The 25,143-nt window shown below is 40.9% G+C and overlaps 1 protein-coding gene across 7 annotated transcripts in view; it reads right to left on the minus strand.

The window, feature by feature from the left end:
* LOC117760482 (cytosolic carboxypeptidase 6-like) overlaps nt 1-25,143 on the minus strand; it is a 266,877-nt gene that overhangs the window by 43,522 nt on the left and 198,212 nt on the right. For 4 of the 7 annotated variants that reach the window (XM_034583542.1, XM_034583545.1, XM_034583543.1 and 1 more), the window contains 2 exons: nt 24,873-25,021; nt 22,334-22,547 (listed from right to left, as the gene is read on the minus strand). The exons of 2 other annotated variants lie outside the window; for them this stretch is intronic. In XM_034583542.1, the coding sequence (XP_034439433.1) occupies nt 22,334-22,547; nt 24,873-25,021 (363 nt within the window). Of the gene's footprint in view, nt 1-15,793; nt 22,102-22,333; nt 22,548-24,872; nt 25,022-25,143 lie in introns of those variants that run through there. One more of the 7 variants, XM_034583549.1, reaches the window with a different exon arrangement.

Genomic DNA, 25,143 nt, shown 5'->3' on the forward strand with positions numbered 1-25,143 from the left:
ATGTGCAGAATATAAGTGAAGCGAATACATCTCCTTCCCAAAATTGAATATTACCTCAGCTGATTGATATTATGATGGATTTTTTTATTGTAGTCAAATAAAGTATCTTCCCAGTCAAATAATCTGACCTGTGGAGTAATTGACAGGATTGTTTCGTTTTCCCTCTGTGATCGAAAAGGGTAAAAATAAAAGTTCTCCATCTCCCTCATCTCTGTGCAAGTTAACTTGAAAGGATTTAAATGCAGTGTAACACCTGCTGTTAATACGACTCCCTGATAAAGCTGACATAAAATGTCTCAGATATCATCAAGGCGTATCGCTGGAAATTAAATGACTTCTGGAATATCAGAAAAAAAAATGATTGGGTTACTGTATAACTGCTGAAAGAGAAACAGATTTAGGGAAACAGGAGACGACAGCCGGAGAATTTGAATTAAAGTCCAATTTTTTAGGTGCAATAAAGTGAACATGCCCACATCTGAGTAGCTATATCACTGCATTCAAAGCCTATACCGTGTGTCTACAATGAACCTCTACACTTGAAATTAAGCGAGCATTGAAATGGTAATCGAGCGCATGACTCCAGTTTGCCTCTTTATCCTCCCACTCCTGATTGGCCGGCCTGATGCAGCGGCCACATTCGGGTTGGTTTGGGATTAACGTGGTTGCCGTGACAACATGCCGGCCGTAGCGCTGTGTCGGAATGGATGTGTGTGTGTGTGTGTGTGTTAGTGTATACGTTGTTTGAAGTGGCAGGCCTTTTCAGCAGCTTTGATCAGGGAAATGTTTGTAGTGGGGGCAAAACCTGGAGAACAAACAGGACTTCAGAGAGATTAGCGATCTGTGGAACACACACGGACACACACACACACATGCTTACACACACACGTTTACACACACATACACGCAGGCTGTCTAGAAGTCAGCTTTCTGAATAAAATCAGCCGCACTTAGACAGACAGCTCCTCGGCTGAAAATTACACTTGTTCTCTTTCTCATGCGATGAAGCAAAGACGAGGAGGAGGAGGCGAGTGGGACGTAAGGAGTGGACACATCTGCTGGCTGACATTCCTGTGTTCTTTCCCTCTCCTTCACACCCTCTAAACTGATGTTTCTGAAGCTGCACACCAAGGAAGAGGGATCTAGAGAATCTATTTATGTGTGTGTGTGTGTGTGTGTGTGTGTGTGTGTGTGTGTGTGTGTGTGTGTGTGTGTGTGTGTGTGTGTGTGTGTGTGTGTGTGTGTGTGTGTGTGTGTGTGTGTGTGTGTGTGTGTGCTTGTGCCACCCCTGCAGGAGCAGTGTAAACTCATCAGCTCCGAGGAGAGGCCAGGTGAGTGCTTTAGCAGCCAAGGTGCGACACATGGACCCCACGCTCCTCCATCAAGCTATTCCGAGCGGTAGCATGTGTTACTGTGCACCGAGAGGACAAGTCAAATGTGCAAGTAAGGAGCTGTGATTCAGACAAATACCGCACACTGCAACCACCCAGACGGCTCCCGACCTCCACCCGGACGGACAGCGATGTAGCTATTCTCAGAGCCACCAGCACATTACTCAGCCCCCAAGGTGGGATGATAAGTCATCCACTGAGGTCGCAGGGGATGTTATGTCTCTCACTGCAAGTAGTTCAGAATTTGAAGAATGGAGGTGCAAGGCTGAAACAAATGGCAATGTGCTCCTCATCTCAGTTAGCAATCGGACAGAGTGGCAAGTCGTGTTCCCAACTCCCAAACTAACACAGGGCATCAGAATGATAAAACGTGTCAACGCTGTGAGAAAAAACATAAAATAATCTCTTTGATTGGTCTGATTCACAATCCAGAGAGAGATTGATACAATTTCACTTTCTGTACAAACTTAGTTGTTTTTGGATACAATATGTTTCATTTTCGAAAAATGTGTAAACATTTACTGACATTTCAAAATTGTCCGTCAAGAGTTGACTGGATGATTTCTTTTGAGATGGAACCATATCTATATATACTATATATACTTTATATAAAGATGGACAATATGACAGCTGCCCAAAAGTAAAGCCAAAGTGGATATTTTGACTTCTCTCTGAATAGTGGGAAGAGGTGTCGTAGGTATGACAGCTGGATCTTTATCTTAAAGGAGTTCAGTATAGCTTCATTCAAAATATAGAAGAAATAAAAAACGCAAAAAGAACACAAACTTGAGACAAATAACAAAAAAAGAAATGACACCAAATGATGAGTGCCACATGTGGTAATGAATCAATCTGAGGGACATTTCCCTGCAACTGAAGGAGGGATGTTGGTGAAGCAGGTGGGCACAGTGGCCTGATCACACTCTGAGAAGTCGGCCCTGCAGGAGCAGATTATAAAATGGTGATGCAATATTAATTGGTAATGGTGCATGCCAGGGAGAGCAGGGTTGTCCGGGGTTTGTCTCCCAAAGGAAAGGCTGTCAGGAGCTGAGAGATACAGGCGGGATGGGCCCCTGACCTTGTCTGTCAGCGGGAGAGGAGGGCTGGGAAAGAAGACCCCAGTCCCACTGACACTCAAATCAGAACTCTGCCAGTCTGCAGCGGGTCTGCTGGGACACAACAAGATGGACAGAATGACACAGAGGGAGATGGACTGAATGAATGTGATCTCCACAATGCAACATGAAAATTAAAGATATGTTAAACTTATTCATTTTGCACCGAGGGGTCTACAGTACGATTCTTATTGATTTGATAGGGGACGTTTATTATCATTATTATTGTGGAGGAATTTCTGACCATCCTCACACATGTATATGCCACTATATATTATGTATATAGCGTATATTACATTATATCTGTACCGATAAAGAGAAAAGTGCCTGTCTAATTCCATAGATACTCCCTTGTTTCTCTAAGCAGTCCGGTTATAGATAAAGGGCCGACCAACAGTACATTGTAGTGTCTACGTTGAGGGACTTTCCAACTTCAACTCTCACCGACTTTAACTCTTTTGCGTATTTCACCAGGGGCAAGACATAAGGACACAATGTGATTTAGGAATGCATACTTTAGGCCTAACTCACCAATAGGATGTGAACACCTACATGTAACATAGAGAGTGACAGCAGTTCTAGCCATTCATGGATGTACTGTTAGAATGGGTGACGCAAGTAGAGGAAGATATACTGGGAGGCTGTGGGAGACATCTTCAGACTGGGGGGTGACAATTGCTTATGTTACTGTGTTAGAGTTTGTATATTGTTCCACCTTCTGGTCTCCTTGATGCATCAAGTCTATTAAAACCTTCTGCAAAAGGCATCAGCTGCTGCCTGAGTTCTCCTTTCACCAGCCTCCAGAAAACTTCCATAACAGTTATTATGTTTTAAAAAGTTTTTGTAACACTGACAGCTCGGCAAGGAAGTGCAAAGACCTATTTTCTTAAAGCACTCACAAAGAAAAATAGAAAAGGACAATCTGCAAAAGAAGAGAGTAGTTAAGAAAACAACTATTTGCCAAAATTTCATCACCAATTATGTTATTTTAGACTAATCAAAAAGAAAAGTGTTCTTTAAGAATTGATTTGAAGAAGGACATGCGTCTTCAGAAGCAAATCTAAATCCTATTTGTCCAATCAATAGTGAAACTGGGACAACCACAAGGTCCTTGTCTTATAACTTTTAATCTTGGCTTATACGAGATCAGAGGGTTCGTGGTATGTTCACGGCAAATTTGTCGTTGGGCACAAATACCAAATTGAAACCCCAAAAAATTTGCAGAACGTGACGTACTATAGATGCACCACACAAACTCAATGCACACAAATGGGGGAGCAGCGTTCCTGGCAAAGGCCATGACACTGAAATCCTTACAGACCGAAATATATAATATCTTCCTTTCATGATGTGAATTTAGTTATTTCATATAGTGGCAATGTTTGAAGAGAGGGAGTGGACGAGGCACGGCGAGCATATGGGAAAGAGTCTAGTGTCATCATGGGGACACACAAACACTGGACACATGTCAGCTTCAATTAACCCTCTCCCATCTGTCTGTCTCTTTTTCTCTCACTTCTGCTCGCTGGATCCCAACTAGGTCAGGCAGTGCACTAAATCCCCACATGCAGGGTGCAACTCCAAAAAAAGGAAAAAACATCACACCAGCACAAAGACAGGAAACTTTGTTGTTTTTCTTGTGTAACACTCATTTTTTTTTACCCTATTCACTTCAACCATCACCTGTCAAAACAGATCTACCATATTAAATTATCAATGCGGTGGACCTCAATAATTCAGGCTACCCAACAGTGTGTCATGCTGACAGTGTCCTGGAGTTCCCTTGCATTCTACTGAGTGTCCCTCCAGAGAGCTCGGGAGCAAGTGTCCCTGCTCTGCAGTCGGTGGCAAATTCACCGCTGCTGCCAGAAGGTTAACATCAGCCAAAGGATTTGAATAAAAGAAAATGCCTGATGACATTTGTAGCAACATATTATCTAAGACAACATTACAGTATATGTACAGTCTTTATAGTAACAGGATGTCAACTGAGAGGCTGGTAAGATATAAAGTGACGAAAAGACAGATGCACACAGATGGAAGAGAAAATACACAAGTTATTTTTCAGATTTGATCTGTTTTGGTCCTTTTAAACTCTAATTAAATTCAACGGCACATTACAGTAGCATCAGTAGCACACATGCTCCCATCCAGAGGAGCGGGGCTGTTGATGTGTGCGCCTGAGACAGAGTGAAACGTCACGCTGTAATGCTATTTCCCTGAGTCTGACAAATGAGGCCGCGGCTGCGCTCTGCTGTTGGCAGTTACCTATGAAAGAACGCATCAATCCAAAGGGTTCTCCAGTTTCACCTGTCAAACCGCTGCACATTCTTCCCTCCACTTGTGGCGCGCGCACACACACACCCACACACCCACACACACACACACACCCACACACCCACACACACCCACACACACACAAAACATACAGGGATTATATGTCACAGACACGCCACCTCTACCCTCCGTTCCTCTTCTCACCTCGTGTCAGATCCCTTTCCTCTCCTCCTTCCTTCTGTACCCCCCCCTTCCACAACACCTAGCTGTGTGCAGGTGCAAGGCTGCTGGCAAACTGTCAGCTTGAGTCTCCTTTACTTAAACACACACACTCAAACACACACACACATTCACACACACTCAGCTTGGCTCCAGCATAAGCCGTCGATTCTGTGAATTGGTCTCCACACAGCAAGCTGGATCACACTCTCACTGTCAACACATAAAGGAAGACTAACAGCAAGAGGGCTAAAGGTTGGAAAACACTGGCTAGGGAAAATAACACGAGAAAATATAAACGGAAATAGACTCTGTTTGGGCAAAACTTGAAAGAGCCTTTCTTGCATTGCTACTGTAGTTAAAAATATCAACTCATTAATTCAGCCACAGAGATACAATTATGAGGAGGCTAACTCCCCTCCCCTAGGGTTAGGGGGGTTAACCCTTAACCCTACCCCCCCTAACCCCCTGCACAGCAGAGTTTCTCTGAGGGCAGTTAGCGACTCTGCTGACGTGTTGTGTGACAGCCACAAAACAAGGTAGATCGCAAGTAAATGTTTCTTTCATTCTGTGAGGCTTTAACATTCCTCTAAATAAAAGATCTCCATCAGCATTAATTACTTACATTTGCACTTTATTATGATTTCGTTCTCAAATATATATATATATTTTTAACAATTTTAATTTCTTTAAAGTAACTTAAATTGTATGTCCTTGTACCCTACGTTAATATTTCCAATTCATGTTACTTAGTACCTTGATGCTCAGGAATTTTACTTTTTGCACCAGATCAAATAATCTTATACAAATTCTGTAAAGCTAAATACAATGCATTGTTATATAACTTAATTTAGTTTGTTGAAAAGTTTAAATTAACCCATTCCAACCTGCAAAACAAAAGGCTGCATAAATAGGTATAACAAATAATAATGCTAAAATACAGTTTTTGTGCCAAAAATAAATGCATATTCTCGACTTTTTGTTTTTGTAAAACAGTAAACACAAATCACTGCTTTACACTCACTTTACAATTTAATATCACATTTGTAGTAAAACTGTAAACTTTGCTACAATATTTACACTGACACTTAATGATAATGAGTTTGAGTTTACTTAACAATCAGAGCTCAAGCACTATATATAGGCAGCGGGTAAATATTTGGTTTGGACAACAATGGAGTCCAATATTAGAGAGAGTAAGGGGGGGGGGGGTTATATGAGGGTGAGAAAGACAAAGAGGAGTATGAGGAGCAGAAATATGAGGAAGAGGAGAAGGAAGAGGTGATATTAGATGAATGAGAAGAAATGAGAAGAATGGAGGATAGAGGAAGAGAGTCAGGAACCATGTCAGATGAACTGTGAGCAGCTTTGTGTCAAACATGCAAACTGTGAGGGAGGCTGGGTACGAGACTCAAGTCAAACCTGAGCTGTTTTACTGCTGCAGGTGTCGTCGGGATGTGTTGAAATAAGAAAAGTGCTGTAGTCTTACTGATGTGCTTTCATAAGGAGAAGGATCATCACTACAGTCAGTTAAATCTTTGAACAGAACAGCAGGAAAACCAGTGACTGGTGGGAAAGAACCACTTTGTAAATATGTTTACTGCAAAAAACTACTCAGGGAACCACAGGAACAGAACTTTTTACAAAATGCAAACAGAGTGGGTCTGTCTCTGCTCTGTCACGTCTACTGGAATGTAAGAGAATCAGACCATTTTTACACAGATTAATTACAGTGTAATACACACACACACTATCAGAATGACCCTGTTCTGTGATTGTCAGAATAGACTTAATAGATAAGATTTGTTGAGATTAATATCAACGTTACTGATTGAAAATTATACTATCCCGCAGATTAAAGATATACTGATAGAGTCCTCATGTGCTGGCTGGAAAGGTAATAAAGTTTAAAGAATGATCCATTGTGTGGCATCAGCACAAGCAAACCATTACATGCACACACACACACACACACACTGTACGTAGACCTCGTGGTGACCTCTAGAGCTGTGAACATAGAGATGGTGTCAGTCTACATGGCCCAGGGTCAACTGACAGCTCTAAACAAGACTCTCATTAGCACCAGGCCATTAAGAGCACCTGCTGGCAGTGTGTGTGTGTGTGTGTGTGTGTGTGTGTGTGTGTGTGTGTGTGTGTGTGTGTGTGTGTGTGTGTGTGTGTGTGTGTGCGTCTTAACCATGGACTTGGGGTCCATGTTGACACTGACAAGGGAAGACAAGTGTCACTTTGGTCTTCGGCCCCGGGTCCCCTCAGATATCTGACCTGTGTATAGCACTCAGAGATACAGTGATATGAGATGTTGAATGAGCTTTCTGAAAATAAATGCGCAGTGCAGATGTTTGTGCTCCATAACGGAAGAACAAATATCTCTTCCTGTCCAGTGGAGAGTGTTACTTCATCGCATGAGAGATGAACAGTAAACCTGAATCTCAGTGCAGATAGAAATAAATCCAGGGCCGAGAGCCGGTAAAACACTTTTCATCGCACTGATGGTTACTTTTTACCATCAAGGTTGCTCACTTCAAAGTGTTTTGAGGAGATGTCGTGGAAATCACTGAGTCAAAGATTTAGATATTGTTGGAATATAAGTCTAGAACCTTGACTGAATTTAAACAACCGCTTTTGCTTGAAAATCTCTGTAAGTGCAGACTGTGTCCATAGAAACTCGACAACAGCCGCGATGTTTTCAGATTCAAAGTTACAGCCCAGCTATGATTGTGAAGAAACAAGAGACCAATACACACAAAACAATAAAGAATTCACTTGTTGTTCTGTTGACCCGTTTCACTTTGATTTAAGCACTTTGATATTTTACTTCAAAATTGCATGAAGCAACCTTTATGTACATCTCCTACCTAATATTTAAACTAACTGTACTTTCATCCTAGGAGACGAAAGGCAGTGAACTATATCAAAATATTATGTTCTTATGTATTTGGAGTTCTTCATTCATTTGTCATTTAACTCACGTAACAGTAAGGTTATCTCCACATTGCTATTTACCTTTCATATATGGTCAATGATGCTCTTCAAGTCTTGATGTACTCAAAGTGCTTTCACTACAGTTTTGCCATTTACCCATTCACACAATCGTAGGGCACTTACTCTTCATCTACAGCCATCAGGGGCAATTTGGGGTTCAGTGTCTTGCCCAAGGACATTTCTAAGTAATGGGGATCGTACCAACGACCGTCTGGTTAGTGGATGACGCGCTCTTTCTCCTGAGCCACAGTCGCCTTTATATGGATTCAGGAATGTTTGATTCTGCCAAATAAAGATGCAAATAAACAACGTATTTTTAAAAATGTTATCATATGCGCACTAATTCAAATGGAAATTCTTCATACGTACTAATGTTGAAACTGTTTGTCACCGCAGTGGTGGCAGAGGCGGAAAAACACGCTACCTTTCATTAGGAGAGATGCTCAGACAGCAGTTAACACTTATCGACACCACTTCCTTTAAAAGAAATAATCTGCTGGATTTAGACGAGATTGGAAGAGACAGTTAATCCATGTTTTATGCTGTTTGTTCTCATCGTCGCATACACAACAAACTGTGTGCCGCGGCCCATCGAATATGAATACTGACATGCACGTCTAAGCATATGCATATGAGCAGACTGCACATGCATTCCAGTGTGTGTGTGTGTGTGTGTATTGGAGACTGCATGTGCCAGCGCTGTCAGGGTTTCCTAGAAATGGTATAATTTATCACACCTAATTAATTATACTCCAACACTGAGAAGAGTTATCCTTGTCACTCAATCAGCTCGCCACTCTGTCGGACGACAGGAGGAAATACCCAGATAAACTCACAGAGTTGGAAAAGAAGTCTCCCTCTCTTCTCAGGCTGATTCGCCATGCCCATTTTGCCGGCTTCAAATTACCATTTAAATAAAGAGGCTAGCTAAATGACCACTGTTGGAACATAAAAAGAAAAATTTAATTGTTTTTCTTTCTCAAGGCTCTTTTATTCTCTTCTCTTTGTAGCTCAAGCTCCTCATCATTTTTAATTTGTTTTGTCTGGGAGGGATCGTTGATAAAAAAATATGTGCAGGGGAATTGGAATGTGAAATGATCAATTCATCTTTGATTACAAAGTAAATCTAATCTCTTTAATGGGTAACACTGACTCACAAAGCTAAGCAGACTTGAAACAACTCAGGTATGTTCATTCTCTTTGAGATTTGATTATGATAAACTAAACAAACAAGACAATAGCATGAACAACCACAGGGTCTAAAGTTAGTTTCAAGACAGATCACATGATTAAAAGGCTGCACTGAAACCACAGCAGACCAACACATAGACCTCTGGGGCCTGGAGAAGTGATTACTATTATAGTGGGAATGTGAGTTAATAGTATATGAGTGGAAAACACTTGAAATTTTTTTTGTATAGGACAGTAAAGAATTAAAACAGAATATAGTTTTGTCGATTTTGTGTTTTAAACTACTGTCCTTCGGCAAACTACTGAACCCAATTGCCCCCGATGGCTGTTCTGGCAGCGTGTGAGTGATGTGTGATAGAGAAGATGCTGCAGATATAGATGCACTTTAGAAATGTGTGTGTGTGAATGGGTGAACGGAAAACTTGAAGCACTTTAGGTGGTCATCAAGACTAGAGAAGCGCTTACAGATCATTTACCATTCATCATCCTAGTATGGGTGCAAGCTACGTATTACATTTGTTTTCCTTTTATCTGATAGGGACAATTTTCATTGATCAACAGACAAAATGCTGTTAAAAAGAAAGATAGCTTCATAGGCAAATTTGTATTTGTGCCCCTTGCCCAGTTCTTAACAGACAACCTGAAATAAAATAAGATTTTAAATCATATTATCACAAATATCTATGGATAATACACGTGGTCTCGTACCCAGAGCAGTACAATGCATACAAACTAAGTGTACGTTTTTTTTTCAATAATTTGTTTCATTCTGAAATAAATTGAATTCAACTTTTTATTTTATTTTGAGGGAGGGGATTAATATATTAACACTGACATTCTAGCCCACATCAGGATGAAAAAGTCTAAAAACAAGGATATTATTTTGAAAGTCTGTGATGGATTATACAGTAATAGCCCTGCTTATTGTTGTGGCTCTATAGAAGTTGACATGAATGTTAAATCTGTAGGTTGTCTGAATGAAAACATCACAAACTCGTCAAGGAGGCGAGCAGACAGCATCGGATCCAGATTGATTGCCCTTGAAATCCAACAGAATTGCGTAGCTTGTAACAAGCTTTACTTGCTATATTAAATTATCATTAAAATGCTATTAGCAGAATTAGTTGATTTCTATTTTAAACAACACATCTATGACGACGGAGGCACTGATAGGGGGTGGGGGGGTGGGGGGGTGGGGGGGTGGGGGGGTGGGGGGGGTGGGGGGGGGGGGGGGGGGGGGGTTACAGAGAGGGGGAACTGGTGCATCGAGGACAATGGAGAGAGGAGGAAAGTTAAAGTTACAAGAGGAGAGCAGCGAGAAGCAAGACGAGCAATACGGCAGGGGAGGAGAGGTGAGTCTGGGAGGGGAGAGGCGACGAGAGACGACAGTGGGAGATGAATATTAAGCAGCAGTAGTGATTAGGGTGGTGGTGCAGAGTGGCACTGTGACAGTGACATTGGGTGCCTTTGGCAGCCCCTGCCACGGTGATTCACTGGAACCTGCTTCATTTGGGCCGTAATTAGCTTAAATGTTCAGAGAATGAAAAATTCATCATCGCTTTGAATCTTGTTAATTGGGGGAGCCGTCTGCATTAATAGAGGCCATTTGGAAGCTCTGTGTTTAAGTATGCGTGTGTGTGTGTGTGTGTGTGTGTGTGCACGCAGGTACGTATGTGTGCATCTGTATGTAGCAGAGCTCCGTTTTGCATCTACTTACCAAAGGAGCTGATGGATTCCAAACTTTACCAGTTTTTATCTCTGAAGCAGGCAAATAAGCTTCTTAAAAACGATAAGGACCTCTGAGTAATGCTGACAGCTGGGAGGAATGTAACAGCTACAGTCAGCATATCTTATCACGCATACAATTAACTGACAATGTATGGACATGCAGCTGGATGAGGCTATAGGTCTATAAAAACTCCACACGTAAGGAGCAGGGGAAGCAGAGTCACCCTGAGGCCGGATATATCAGTGTTTTGTCACTGTTTGTTAACCCTGCAGTCACTTTACAGATAAACATGGCAGCATATGAGAATATTAGAATAGATTTTGTATGATTAAACATCATTACTGCCATCAGAGATACTGTAATATACACACTTATCGTAACATATCTTGCTTACAGATGCGTGTGTAAATGAATGCTGCACAGATTATGTGGAACTGCTTTAAATGGAAAACTAAAACAATTCCCAAGAAAATGAGACAATAACAAGACGAATGAGATCCTATTAGAGGAGTATAAGATCGACTCTTTTGCTACTACATATGAATTATTTACAGTAATGAGAAAGCTTTCCGTGCCTTTAGGGGAGAAATATTGCAGAATGAGCAAACTGAGGGGTTTAGAGATTCGTATCAGTCAGTGATGGACAAACCAGACAAAACATCACCCATGATCAGAGACAGACTCATCAACAAAAATGCCAGTGTCGTTTAACCCATTCATGTTTCTTCATTTTCTCCTAGATAATAACAAATATATAAACATAAATAATTAATTAATTCAGCAGCTTTCAAAACAGCTCTTACTAAGTCCTTCACAAAGTACAAATAAAAACAAACAAGAATGATCAAAATCATAAAATATTGCATTTAAAATCAAAGTCAACGATAGAATCATACACACAAGATTAAAATCAATGTGAAACAACACATAAAACTGTTAAAAAAGAATGATTAATATCAAGGAAAAGGCAACAGATAAAAATAATTAGTAAAAAGCCATTCGGTAAAAGTAAGTTTTGAGAGATCATTTAAAAACAGCCTGTAAAGTTTCTGAGTTCATCAGGTTAACTATTCCAGTGGGCCAGGGCCCTAACAGCAAAGTCACCCTTGGTCTTCATCTTTGACTGCGGAACAGCTAACAGGGCCTTCTCTGAAGATCTCAAGCTACGGGCTGGTGAGTACTGATTTAGAAGCTCAGACAAGTAGCTTGGTGCCAAACCATGCAGTGCCTTACACAATCAAGAGTAACATTATAAAGTCAATTCTAAAATACACTGGCAGCCAATTGAAGAGGAGCTAAAATAGGGGAGATAGGATCGTGCTTTCGTGATTTGGTTAAAAGTCGGGCAGCTGCATTCTGAACACCCAGAACCTTTGAAATAACTGCATTACAATAATCCATACAAGAAGTAATGAAAGCATGAATCACTCTTTGAAGATCATTAAAAGAGAGAGACAATATAATTCTAGATATACATTTTATAAATTGGATAAACCACAACTAAGTTAGCTTTTTAACGGTGAGTTTCAAGACTGAGGTTCTGGTCTAAAATAACAGTGGGTACAACATGATGAGCAGAGGGCAGACTGAATTCAGTCATGAGTCTGCTCAGGGCTTTTAATTAGGGTTTCAGTTTTGGAAGTGTTAATTTTCAAAAAAAGGAGTAAATAAAGAGGAAACAAAATTGGTTCATGGATGGAGCCCTGTGGCACACCATAACGAGACAATACTAGAGAGGGTGTAAAACCATCAAGAGACACAACAAACATTCTTTTAGAAAAGAATGTTGAAAACGGAACCATGTTCTCAGCCTGTCAATCATATAGCTACGATTCACTGTGTTCAGATCAACCTGCATGAGCGTGCATCAAGATATCAAGATACCATTGAGATAAGGATAGACTCGCTGTTTTGCTGCTGGTAACATGGTGGCTGACATCTCTCGAAAAAATATGTTTTTTGATCAAGATGACCAGGAATTACTATTTTCTTTAGAAACTGGTCAGTAGTTTATATGAGTGGCTGGACCGTATCAGTCTTAAAGTAATCAGGAAAGCATCAAGAAGATAAAGAACTGTTTATGATAGAAAGCACGCGAGGGACTCAAGTACTTCTTAGGTACTTGACTGATAAGAGATTGTATGTAATACGCTTGTGCACTGATAAACCAAAGCAACATGTGCTGTAGTGAGACAGATGACTTGACAGGAGAGGTTAACAGCAGCAGTGATGGTGGCCGGTTGCTGCTGCAAGCACAAACATATTAAGACTAATGTCCATTTATTTTCTTGCAGTGAGGCTGGAGCCAATCAGCGCACAACAGTAAGCGAGTAGAGAGAGCCCGACATTAAGCCTTCAACAGACAAGGGTTGGGTTTGGATTTTTAGCTTGTGGCCAGCGAGCAATGTAGTTTAGGTCAGCCTGGGTGGCTCTGTTATGTGGAGTGTACTTCATATTCAGTAATAAAACACGTCAGTGTGTGTTCTTCTGCCCAAACCAGTGTGTTTATGGGCGACTTCTCCTGGAAATATCAAACCTTGTTACACTGAGGTAACATATGCACCCAGCACACCCTCTCCGAACTTCACCTTCCAGTTTTATTTACGCATTCAAAACAGTAACAAAGTCATAAAGACGATGCATCACTGCTACCTATTATGTGGCGCTGCGTGTCTGCATGAAAAGCAAAAGGTGGACAAGATGATTCATACAATTTTCCAAGAAGCTCCATAAAAGCAGTGAAATGACCACATTCATTAGGTTGGGCGGGTGACATAAATACAATATGTCTCCCTCTCCATGCTGCAGTGTGCGAGGACGACACTGTTTATGCGACAGACAGCGAGGCTGCAGAGCCCAGCCCAGTCTGGACCAACTCAGCCCAGCCCAGCTCGACCAAGCCAGCACTAATCCATCATCACCACCACTGAATCATTGCGCTGCCAATAAAGCCAGGCAGCAATACATTACAAGCATGTGGCAGTCTTTAGCGATAATGATATTGAGAAGTCCCCTTGGGCTGTGGGAAAAGCCTCGGCGCACGACACACTTGCTTACAGAGGCAATAATATATGGAAATGCATCGGTGTGCCAGACAGGGAGTGGTGGGATGAGGAAGTGAGTAGACCTCAGTCATGAGGAAATGGGGAGGAAATGGCTTTCACCGTGACCCTATCAGTTTCCGATGTGGACTCACAAGCAACATTCAAGGATGGGGCTCATTTTAGATACAAGCCTCTCCAAACAAGCCATCCTATAAGCAATCTGTTATGTCAACACATCATCCCAGTCTAATCTCACTCCGGTGCATCTGAGTCGATATTGCAGTTTGGTTTGGACATGGAACATATTAGATACAGTTCTGACAATCATCTGCATGCTGTGTGGCACAGAGGTAAGCCAACAGCATGGCAACTGAGTGAATAGCACAGTGAACTGCTGGTCTTTGCCATTCCGTTATCTTGCGGCTGACATTGAAAAATCTGTCTCCCACACCTCCATTGCAGATGCACACACAGGCAAAACACACCAAACTACGCCCTGAGAGTTGGGGACTGATCTTGGTGGTGACAGAAGTTAACTACAGAGTATACGAGTATTTTAGAAGTACATTTCTACCATTGTCTGGCCAACTCAAACTCTTATTTTAATTTTTGTTGCATTGGAATTAGGTGTACTGGGTCGCTGTATGCTGAGAAATTTGCATTAGCCTAGGGGTCATGGAGGTTTAATTAGACCCATTCAACACTCATGGCCGTCAATTTGAAAATAAAAACTCTTCTGACATCAGTTAAGTGGTATTCCAGAGTTAGAATAACACCTTTAAAGCTTGAAGCAGGTTTGTGCTGCAGGTTAGTGGCTAGATTTAACCCTGATTTGGTGGTTTTAAAATATACAGATTGAGGTGAAAACACCACAGTTTAAAATGAAGATACTACTCATTCAAACCCCCCCCCCCACACAACTTTCCATAATGTCTCCAAAGTGCGAACAATAGGATACGGCAAAACTGATTTGTCAGACATTTGATTGAAAAAGTTGCCATCTGCCTCCGATTTTTTCTGGTATCCCTTTGAAGCAAGTTCTACAATGAAAGTTTGACGATTTTAGGGACAGGAAGAAGCTAAGGTGGAGTAACTCAAGGATGTAACTGTTCCTTGCCAAAAAAAAAAAAATAACTGCACCAATGTGATAACAAGCAAGGTTTATAAGTGCGTGTGTATTTACAGAGCGTGTCTTTGCAAATACACATATTGGTACACAATTATTTTTCCAACACAAATACATTGCGAGAGAGAGAGAGAGAGAGAGAGAGACTTTGGCATTTGGACCCCATTGTGGTGTCACTATATTTGAAGGAGGTGAGGCTGTGTATAGCATAGGAGACTCCTCGGGGGTCTGTGGTGACGGTGATGGGATGAAGGGAAAACAGAAGATCTGGATGCAGTGATAAGTTGTCTCTGCTGAGCTCGACTGGAGGTGAATGGGGTGAAGGGAGAGTCACACCAGTGATTGGCATTGATTGGCTGATATCTGTTGTGTTATATGTGGGGATATCTGATTGGTTTACTGTAAACACACATAGCTGATCCAAAATGTTGAGGGACTGAAAGATAAAGAATTGTGAATGAATGGGAGAGTCTCCTTGTTTGAACTTTCACTAAGCTTCATTATGATGCAGGTGGTGTGGCACTGTCCGCCCTGTAAAAGGGTTTTCAACAATGTGTTAGAAAAAAAGAGAGACACGTTCAGAGGGGTTTCAATCGTAGCTGAGCGTTCAGTTCCCGACATGAGTTTTATCTTGTAGTTCATTCGGATAAAAAAAAAAAAAACACAAGGCAAGAAATGACAAAAAAGACGAGAAGAGGTTTGTGCTGATAGAATAAAAGTCTGGATTTATTTCAGTTTATCTATACATTACACAGGTGTTCCTGAATGCAGCAAGAGAAAACACAGAACAGGATGCTAAGCGTCAAAGAGTTGCTCGCATAGCAGAGGTGTGGCCGGTTTAGCAAAGACATGAACACTGTCTATCGCATATACTTTTCTGTAAATGTACAGTTGTGCCTCTGGGAGGCTGAAGTAGGGTGAGGGAGTGTTCACTGCAATAGTCTTAATATTCTTTTCACATTACCATATCAGCTGGAAATACTCCATACAGTGATAACCCTGTCTTCCCCCAATGATCATTGCAATGCGGTTACAACTATTACAGACCGGTATATACCCAAACAGCCCTGTAGAGCTCAGTTTAGTTCAACTCTGTGGGTGTGAAAATGTAGTAATAGCTCTGTACGGATTTGTCATATCGCCATTGTCCCCTTCGACTCAATCTCAAGGCTGTGCAGACACATTCAAAGGTTTGAACATTGGCCAGTCGCCTTTCTCCCTGGCTGACCCTCCACCCAGCGGTGATGTGGTACTAGGCGATCACAACACAACACCTGCATAGGAATTCAATTACACACAAAACTCTCTGGGTCAAATCCCTGGACCAGAGCAAAGCTTACAATTGAACCATTATGAGAACAGTCCAACGGATGGCTTAAGTTCTTCCATGAAACCAGCTCCTATGTATTCAAACACACATTTCTCACAGTAGAAACAAATTCCCCAGCAACATGTCATGTTCACAGACATGATCAGAGTAAAAAAAACACAGAAACAAGGAATAAATGCATACATACCGAAAACACTCAACATACAGCAAACACTTTGGTGCAGAAAAGATTCCATTGGTGTCACTGCACAGGGTAAAGGAAACTATAATGCACTTTTTTGTTTAATTAGTTCAGACACTGCATGATGCTGCACATGTGACTTTAGCTCACAGTAGGTCAATCATAAACAATTTGATAGACAAAATTCAGATTTTTAACACAGAAAAGTACGTTTAAATTATTTCAACAGTAGCCAGGGACAAAGATATACATCTCGGGAATCACAGGTTAAAATTATAACCAGATACATATATTTTAAAACTGACTTCCCAAACAGCACCCTGAAGACTCTCAAGTGAACGCTATGACATTTTGACAAATTTCATTAATTCAACCTAATGACTTTTTAGTCCAAAAAACAAGACCTACCAATGGAATCTGTCTCCTGTGAAACAACTTAACTTTGAGGCAAAGTATATATATAAATATATATTCATGTATATATGTATATATACTTAGCTGAGGACATCTTCTACTGTAACATACATTTCCCGTTCCAACTGAGAATTCCTTTATGACAACCTGGCATGAAACCAGTGAACAGTGGTATCCATTAAGTTTATCAGTCGTTTGAGTGTGAGTTAATAATCACGTACTATATCGATACTGTAACCTGATCTAACCATTAAAAATGCATATATCTGAAAAATACACTGCAACAATGTGATATTGGTAGACCACAGGTCCTAGAAGCAGATGCATCCATTGAAAATAAGCAAGTTCTGAGGTACTTCTGAAACTCACAGCTGAGGATATATTCACTATCTACAATATTTGGATGGATAGCATATAGTTGATACAGTAATAGCAGGGTTACTGGTTTAGCGAAATATTTTGGCTTAAAATTTGATTAGCTGAGGGGGTAGTGGCGGTTGACACACCTGAATAAAACATAGCTGTATGAGGATAAAAACATAGAAAACAGCACCATTTGAGGTCCAATAGATCAGTTTTTGAACTGTTTGCTGGTAGCACCGTCAACCAGTAAAAATCTCAGAATGCAATACAGAGACAGAACACAACCACTGATCAACTGCACGACATAGCAAAGAGCGAAGGTATATATATTCTGAGACGACCCCTCACGCAGACACCCCTTTACAGCAGCATCTTTAAGCTCGTAATAAAACGGATTTCTCTTAAGAATGATATTTCTGTACTAAGGTGTTTAACAACTTTTATATGCTATACATGTTGAGAGTAACCAGGTATACCTTTTTCCTATAGATTTTTTTTTTTTAATATACACACATAGTTTACAGTCACTGACAAACAAACACCAGAGTAACAATGAGGTAGGACGGTGAAGTTAGATGAAGTAGAACCGGTTTGTGGATTGTATACAAAGTTACTGATAACCTTAAGAAAAATATAGGCCTAGCAATGTGTTCCTCTCATTTAGAAGTAAGTCTGACATTGTATCTGAGGCTCAAACACTAATGGTTCTTGTGAACCCTTGGTTGCAAAAACTGTGAGATGCCATTTATCTTGTTCCACACAGTGAAGCTAGAAATCTCTTTTTACCAATGAAACTGTCAAAAAGCAACATTAGCTTTCTCACTTCTAGAGCTTCGGAAGTTGTTCACAACATACCCCAAAAACACCAAGCTAGGAGGAGAGGATCTGCTTTTGACTTGATAAGATGTGCATTTTAAAATCTAGTCCATATAAATGTCAGGAGAGTAACGACCTAAAGGCGGCACAGGAAGAGGATCACAGATCCTGCGAAGTTACACTTTCTTCCTAGCTCTACTTGAGTGACAGTGAGAGTACTGGAAGGTCTGGTGCTGTTACAGAGCCACACTGGCCGACAGCATCCGTTAACGGATCTGCCAGGTTACGTATTGGTGTATGTTACCAATATGCTGCTAAATCCCAAACTGCTCCTCTACAAGTGACATGGTACATTTGATAGAGATTGGCCTTGACATCACAGATGAAGCCAGATCTGGGTTAAAAACAGTACTTCCATGCAGCTTTCATCCACTAAAGATGGTTTTAGTTAAAGGATTAGTCTTAATCACGCTCCAGGAAACCAGCCTTTGAAACCACACCCCCTTTTGGCATCAAACAACAAAGAAACAAACACAAACACGATACACAACAATGTGTCAGACTTTTCAGCAAGGTTGCTTTGCACAGCAGAAATCTTTTTTCTTTTAAATGGCATGTATTTTAAATACATGCTCGCACACACAAATCTCACATGTTCCTTTGTACAGAGGGAAAAAAAACTAAAGGACACTAAAGGAGGTGACTTTTTTAGGAACTCAAAAAAATATATCAATAACGTGTAACTATTTTGGTGGCTTAAGATTCACTAAGCTCTTAGCTTGGCATGAGCCATTTTTTGTGCAAACCCTGCTGATTGCTCAGTCAGCATCAGCCCCTTTCTTTACCTTGACCTCAGCTCTCTATGGTTTGGCTTATAATTACCACTCATTTGTAAAAATACACAATCATCTCCATATAATAAGTCTTATCTACACATAACCAGCATCTTGACACAACAAGTTAAAGCACATATTCCAGTCATCTTGCACATTTCATAGGTAAATATCTTAAGATTGGTGAAAATTGTTTTGGTGGAAAATTGATCATGTTGATAAAAGAGTTGTTGGCTTTTGCTTGTCAATTTGCCAAGTAAGCCATCTATTGTTCATGGGGCCATGGTTGAGATATGGAATCCAGTTTCAACATCATTTCACTAATGGACATCGGGTTTTCGAAGAGCTCCAAAGATTATCAAGCTTGCCTGGAGCATTGGCATGTCAGGGGCATAACTGACTGACGGAAAAACAAACTCATGTCTCATTCTTCCCATAAAAAAACTAAACTAAAATGTTCTAAGGTGCTCCATGATAATACAATGATTATTAGGCCTTAATCTATATAGACATTTAAAAAAGGACAAATACCACAAATGCATTTCTTTAGGATTGAAGAAACTGCCCAGAAGTTTAAAGTGCATTCAATGTATATGATTTGTGTCAATCGAATTGCTAGAGTACAACAGTTGAACGATATTGATTTTCATCTTACTGTGGCAGAGAGTTAGAGGCTAGATTCTAAACGAGGCTTATCAACGTTGTGAATGTAGCTTAACAGACGGGCTCCGTCTAAATATTTTGCTTTGGAAACTCTCTGGTTTCATAGAGAGCACTTTGGCTAGAAAAGGGGAGATTTATTTTTTAAATATTTTTGTAGATTCCATTGATCTACGTTTGGATACAATATCGAGCTTAAAGCCAACAATTCATACGAAAAAAAACAAAACAAAGAAAAATACAGAACCATAAAAAGTAACAACAAATTCTTAGGTAATATGGAATTACAACATAAATTAGTAATTGAACCAAAACTTGACCAGAACCTTAAAACCGTAACAGGAAAATATTACTAGAAACTGAAACATACATGTTTGGTGGAAAAAAAATAAAAAGATGTGTTTTATGTACACTCAAATATCCCCAAAACATAAGGTAGCTTAACAAAAGGCTGATCTGAACTGTTGAGATAACAAAAAAAAAAAACAAGACAAACAAAATGATAGAGAGAAATAAACCAACCAACAAAAAAGAATCTAGAGTGTGAAGAGGAGAAAGGCTTGATGGGCAGTTCTGCAGCAGATTCACAGTTAGCCACAGCTATAGGTCACAGTTGAGATTTCAATCTGCAGCGTTTTAGTTCCAGCCTGCAGACCGCCACACAAACCTTTTTGGATCAAAACAATAAAACAACCGGAGAGAGGAAAAAAAAAAAAAAAAACGTTTAAAAAAAACATACAAGAAAAAAAAGGACAATTTTCAAAGTTCTGATGGCATAGCTCAGAGGAAGCTGTCACTGGAGCGACCTTACTTTGTTCTGCGGTGGCATGGCTTAAAAAAGAGGGGGTTATTATAGGGTTCAGCAGGCCCACACAACTTCAACAGCACAACAGTTTTTTCAGACAGCTTTACCCACAGCTAACACTGCTTCCACACAAAGATGACCTGAGCCGCGCAGAGCTGCACTCGGATTTTCTCACCCACGTTGGCCCGAGCAGGCGGGCATTTTTTTTACCAGGATGGGGGGGAGGGGGCAGAAAGTTGCCCGGCTCGGATCAACAGCGTGAATCACACAGAAAATTAGTACCTAGCCATCACTTACATTCTCACAGCAAAGTGCAGGTGAAGCTTCATCACTTAAGCTTACTATACGTCTACAATCACAGCTTACTAGAAAACCCAGGGGCAAACATGTCCCTGGTGATTGCCAAATCCATTTTAAGGCCTTTCTCGGCATCAACATGCCTGTATCACTACAACTCATTAAACAGTCAGATCGTCTGAAAGTGACATGTTTGATTAAGAGTAACGCAGCAAAATGCCATCAAACCCTCGGTCCTTGTGCTCTCTCAGTGATGGCTAATGTTCACCGCTAAAAGGTCAACATAGAAAACAAAACAAATACAGCACTCCATAGACTCTTCCTTAAGAGTCATACTTCTTATTAAACCCCTGTAAGCCCTCATCTTAATAAAGGGATTTGTTGTGATTGACCTATATTTGAAGGGGGTGCACACACTCATTCATCTCACGGAGCAACACAATTGTTGCTAAATGTAATATGGCTGTTACCAATTAAGACTTAAACATTTGAGATGATGACGTTGCATTCTACGCATTAAGTACCAACAGCGAGTAAGTATCTGCGGTGATAGGGTCGTCACCAAACATCCGACTATGTCTAAGATCTAATGCAAGCTAGCATCATCATCTTTATAGCATCAGAAGACTTTGTCTAGGGAAATAACCTCTAACTTTTTAAAAGTTTAATGACGCAAGATTATGTTCTGACACAGAACAATAAATTAATTTCACAATCACATCTAATCTCTCCTTTGACACAAATGCATATACCTCAATAAACCATTTCTCTGTACCAATTCCACGACAAATTTGAAACAAAACAAAACAAAAAATCACTCACACCAGCTCATATTAAACTGATCCACATTCGTTCAACTTCTGACTGTTGGGTAAAGCTGTCTGACGGTCAATGAGGAAACTGGGCACTGAGGAAGGTAATGGTTGTTCTGTTGGGAGGTGGGAAGAGGTCTATTTGTGTAAAAATTTCACAGAATAACCAATCCAATGTGTCAAAGTAAAACAACTCCTGAAACTGTTACAAATTTCCCCCAACCACCCATCTCAGAGTCCCCTAAATATCCTGTGAACCACTGGGGGCAGAAGGCGCTGGTGTGACAGCAGTTGACCACTACATGCCATCGTAGGGGAAGTTCTCCATCTTGACTGTCTGTCTGATGAGCAGCTTGGACTCCCGACGCTCCTCGTTCTTGATGGACTTGTTGATGTCCATTATCTTTTCACAAATGTATTTGTTCACTTTGGATAATCTCTGCGTAATCTCTGCACTGTCGGCTGTCTCTTGAGACACTCTGTCGTACAGACACTCTGGGGAAGAAGTTTGTGTTAGCAGTGAATTGATACAATGAATACAAAATTACTGATATTATCTTTATCTGGTGTCTAATGAATATTAATCAACGACAGTAAGGCAATATGAGCAGAGAAAATCACTTGTTCTGCACCTGATGTTTTCCAACAGTTTACATGAGGTCCTTCAGAACAAGGATTCATCTTTGTCATAATTTAGATTTTATGGATTTAAACGTCAGAATCTTACCTCGGACGATTTTCAGCTTGCTGGGTGACAGTGGAGGTTTTGGCAGAGCATCTTTCTTCTTTTTGGTGGCCACTCCTGTGACACTGCGGTTTTTGAGGGTTTCTGTGCCCCAGATCATTACAGCCAGGTTCTTTGTGAACTTGGAGTCTCCCTGGGTCCGCTGGAGCTGGTGCCACTTCTCCTCTTCAACCCAAATTCCACCACCAAGGTGTACCTGTGGAGACGAGAGTAAACACCAACGTGAAGACCGTGTTTCAAAATTTTAATCAACAGTCTGCCAAAGATAAAAATATTTATACAGTGTTTCCATCTGCATGGTGCCAGAAATGTTCAAAAGTCTATTGCATTGCAGCTATGATTAGTTCAGTTAAAAAACAACAAAACTAACATGCTGATACCATTATGCAGACAATGCACTACACTATGTGGGGCAGTCTTATCTCGTCCACACTTATTTGCTCATGCTGAATTTCCAACCACTGAGGATCTGTCTGTCCCATCAGTGGAGGAAATAGGACATTTAGGTGCTGTTAGTTACCCTCCTGTTTAAATCATAAAACACCATTGAACAACAAGCTACAATAAATATTTCAAAAAACTGAACAGCAAAAAAAAAGAAAAGAAACTTTAAAGATTTTGAAATTAAACCGAAAAACAAGCATGGAGTTTGTCCTTGTCTCTCTGTTAGATCAAGGTATTTCAACAGATACAACAGATGCTAGAATATCAGACTTCAGAGCAGTAGTTTAAAAAAAAAAAATGTTTTAACAAAAGAATGGATTCGATCACCAGAAATGCTGGAGTGCTTCTATTTAAGTGTCCGCACATTTAGTTTAGTACCTAATCTGACTTGTATTGAAATGCAGTTGATAAACCAGTAGCTCCGCTGCCAGTAGCGGACATGCTGCCCGAGTGAACAAGACAACCGACACACAGGTGATCTGCAGAGCAGCCACAGCCAGTGAGTCCAGAGCAGGATGGACAGTGACGACTGGGTTGGTGACCACTAGAGTCATGGAAGACCACATCTTAACCAGCTCCCACTTAGAACAAATTACAAATCCCAAACAGCACTACTTTAACCAACTTGGATACCCCACGACGCATGTAGCCTGGATTACCAGGCCTATGACCTCAGCCTGTAGCTCTCTACACACTGTCACCGCATGTTGCATAAGCATGAACCAAACACTCCAAGCCGATTGCCAGCCTAGGCAGTCTGCCCTGGTCTTCTAGGTGAGCTAATGCAGCAGGGAGCATATGCGACTCCCTTTCCCTTTTCTGCTCTCTTATCACCGTAAAGTCTTTAGGCTAGCATCCAAAAGGCTTTTCCCTGTGCAGCTAATGTGCTTTAGGCCCTCGGCCAGCAGACAAGCTTTTTACTGCCCTCAAGTTAGACAAGATTGTTTTCATCCTCCCTCACTGTTGCTCTCGTTTATCTCTCTCCCCCCCATCTCTCCTCATCCTTCTCTATCTTCTGTCCCCTCTCGCGCTCTCACTAGGGCTAACCTGTCAGTCACTTTAAATTCCTCTCGTGCAAATAATTAATATGGGGTCCCTGATGTAGGAGAGTTCTAATTTGCAAGTGTTCTTCACGCTTGAAGTGGCTGCAGGCCACAGAGCTTGTAGTACCAATTCCCCCCCTGTCATCAGAAACAGGACGCTGGTTGAATTACAGCGGTGGGGGGAGTAAAGAACCCTAACAGGCTAATAAACACTGATGATGCTGGCTGGGCTTGCAGGAACAATAATAATCTTCTCAACCTTGTTTACCTGCTAGGGCAGGGCAGCCAGGGGGTAAGAACTGATCAGCTATGACGGCATGTTCCCAGGTTCACGGGTGTAAAGGAAATACTGCATTTCCTACAAAATCAGACTAGTTCCCACGGTCACCCACCAGAGGAGAGACAGATTTACAGAGAGGGAACTGAAGGGTTTCGGACTATTAAAGGGACACAGGTGTTATTGAGGTTATTCCCAAGTGCAGCTTAAAAGGCCCAATCTGTAATGTAATTTTAGTCAATATGAATTACACATACATTGAAATATATACCTGAAGAGGTGGATGTATGAATAAATAAACTAAGAATTTGCTGTGTTTCTCTATAGAACATTATTGAAATTGCAGGCCTGCTTTACTGCAGACTGATGACAGAACATCTCTAACAAGCTTTTAACAGCATCAGAAAACATCTGATTAATTTGTTATCTGTTGGATTATGTTTAAGGCCTGTCAATCAATAAATGAGTGATGGCATCTTTCATTCCTGTGTTTCGAATAGAAGCACTGGGGCTATCCTTGTGTTTACATTTGGATGAATGATTTTGCCTCTAAGAATAACTGTCAGAAAAAAAACGATGAATGTGATGAGAACAGACGGGAACATGAGAAGGACCGTGTGGAGGGTTTGGTAGCAGATAAACAGGGATGTGATCTGACGAGGAAAAACAAAACAACACAGTTTAAAAGGTGGTAATCAAATGCCAGCTGGAGGGGGATCATGGAAATCCATGCATCCTTTAGTGAAGGGAGACGTACCTTCCCATCATTGCAGGTGTATACTGTTCTAGGTGAGGGCGAGTAGCTGGAACTGGTGTTGGCTTCTTCTCTGCAGGTATCCTGGGCGTCAACAATGGGCTCAACCACTTCAGCCTTGATTGTCTGAGTGCCATTGTCATGCATAGGCTCTGAAAACAGGATAAGATTACCTTTATTAGTCCGACAAGGCGAGATATAAATGAGACATTTAACTTTACGGAGATACAAGCAACAAATACACAGCTGTCAACACTTGTTGAGCTTGAGTTGA

This window comes from Hippoglossus hippoglossus, chromosome 4 (assembly GCF_009819705.1).
Source record: "Hippoglossus hippoglossus isolate fHipHip1 chromosome 4, fHipHip1.pri, whole genome shotgun sequence".
NCBI lineage: Eukaryota > Metazoa > Chordata > Actinopteri > Pleuronectiformes > Pleuronectidae > Hippoglossus > Hippoglossus hippoglossus.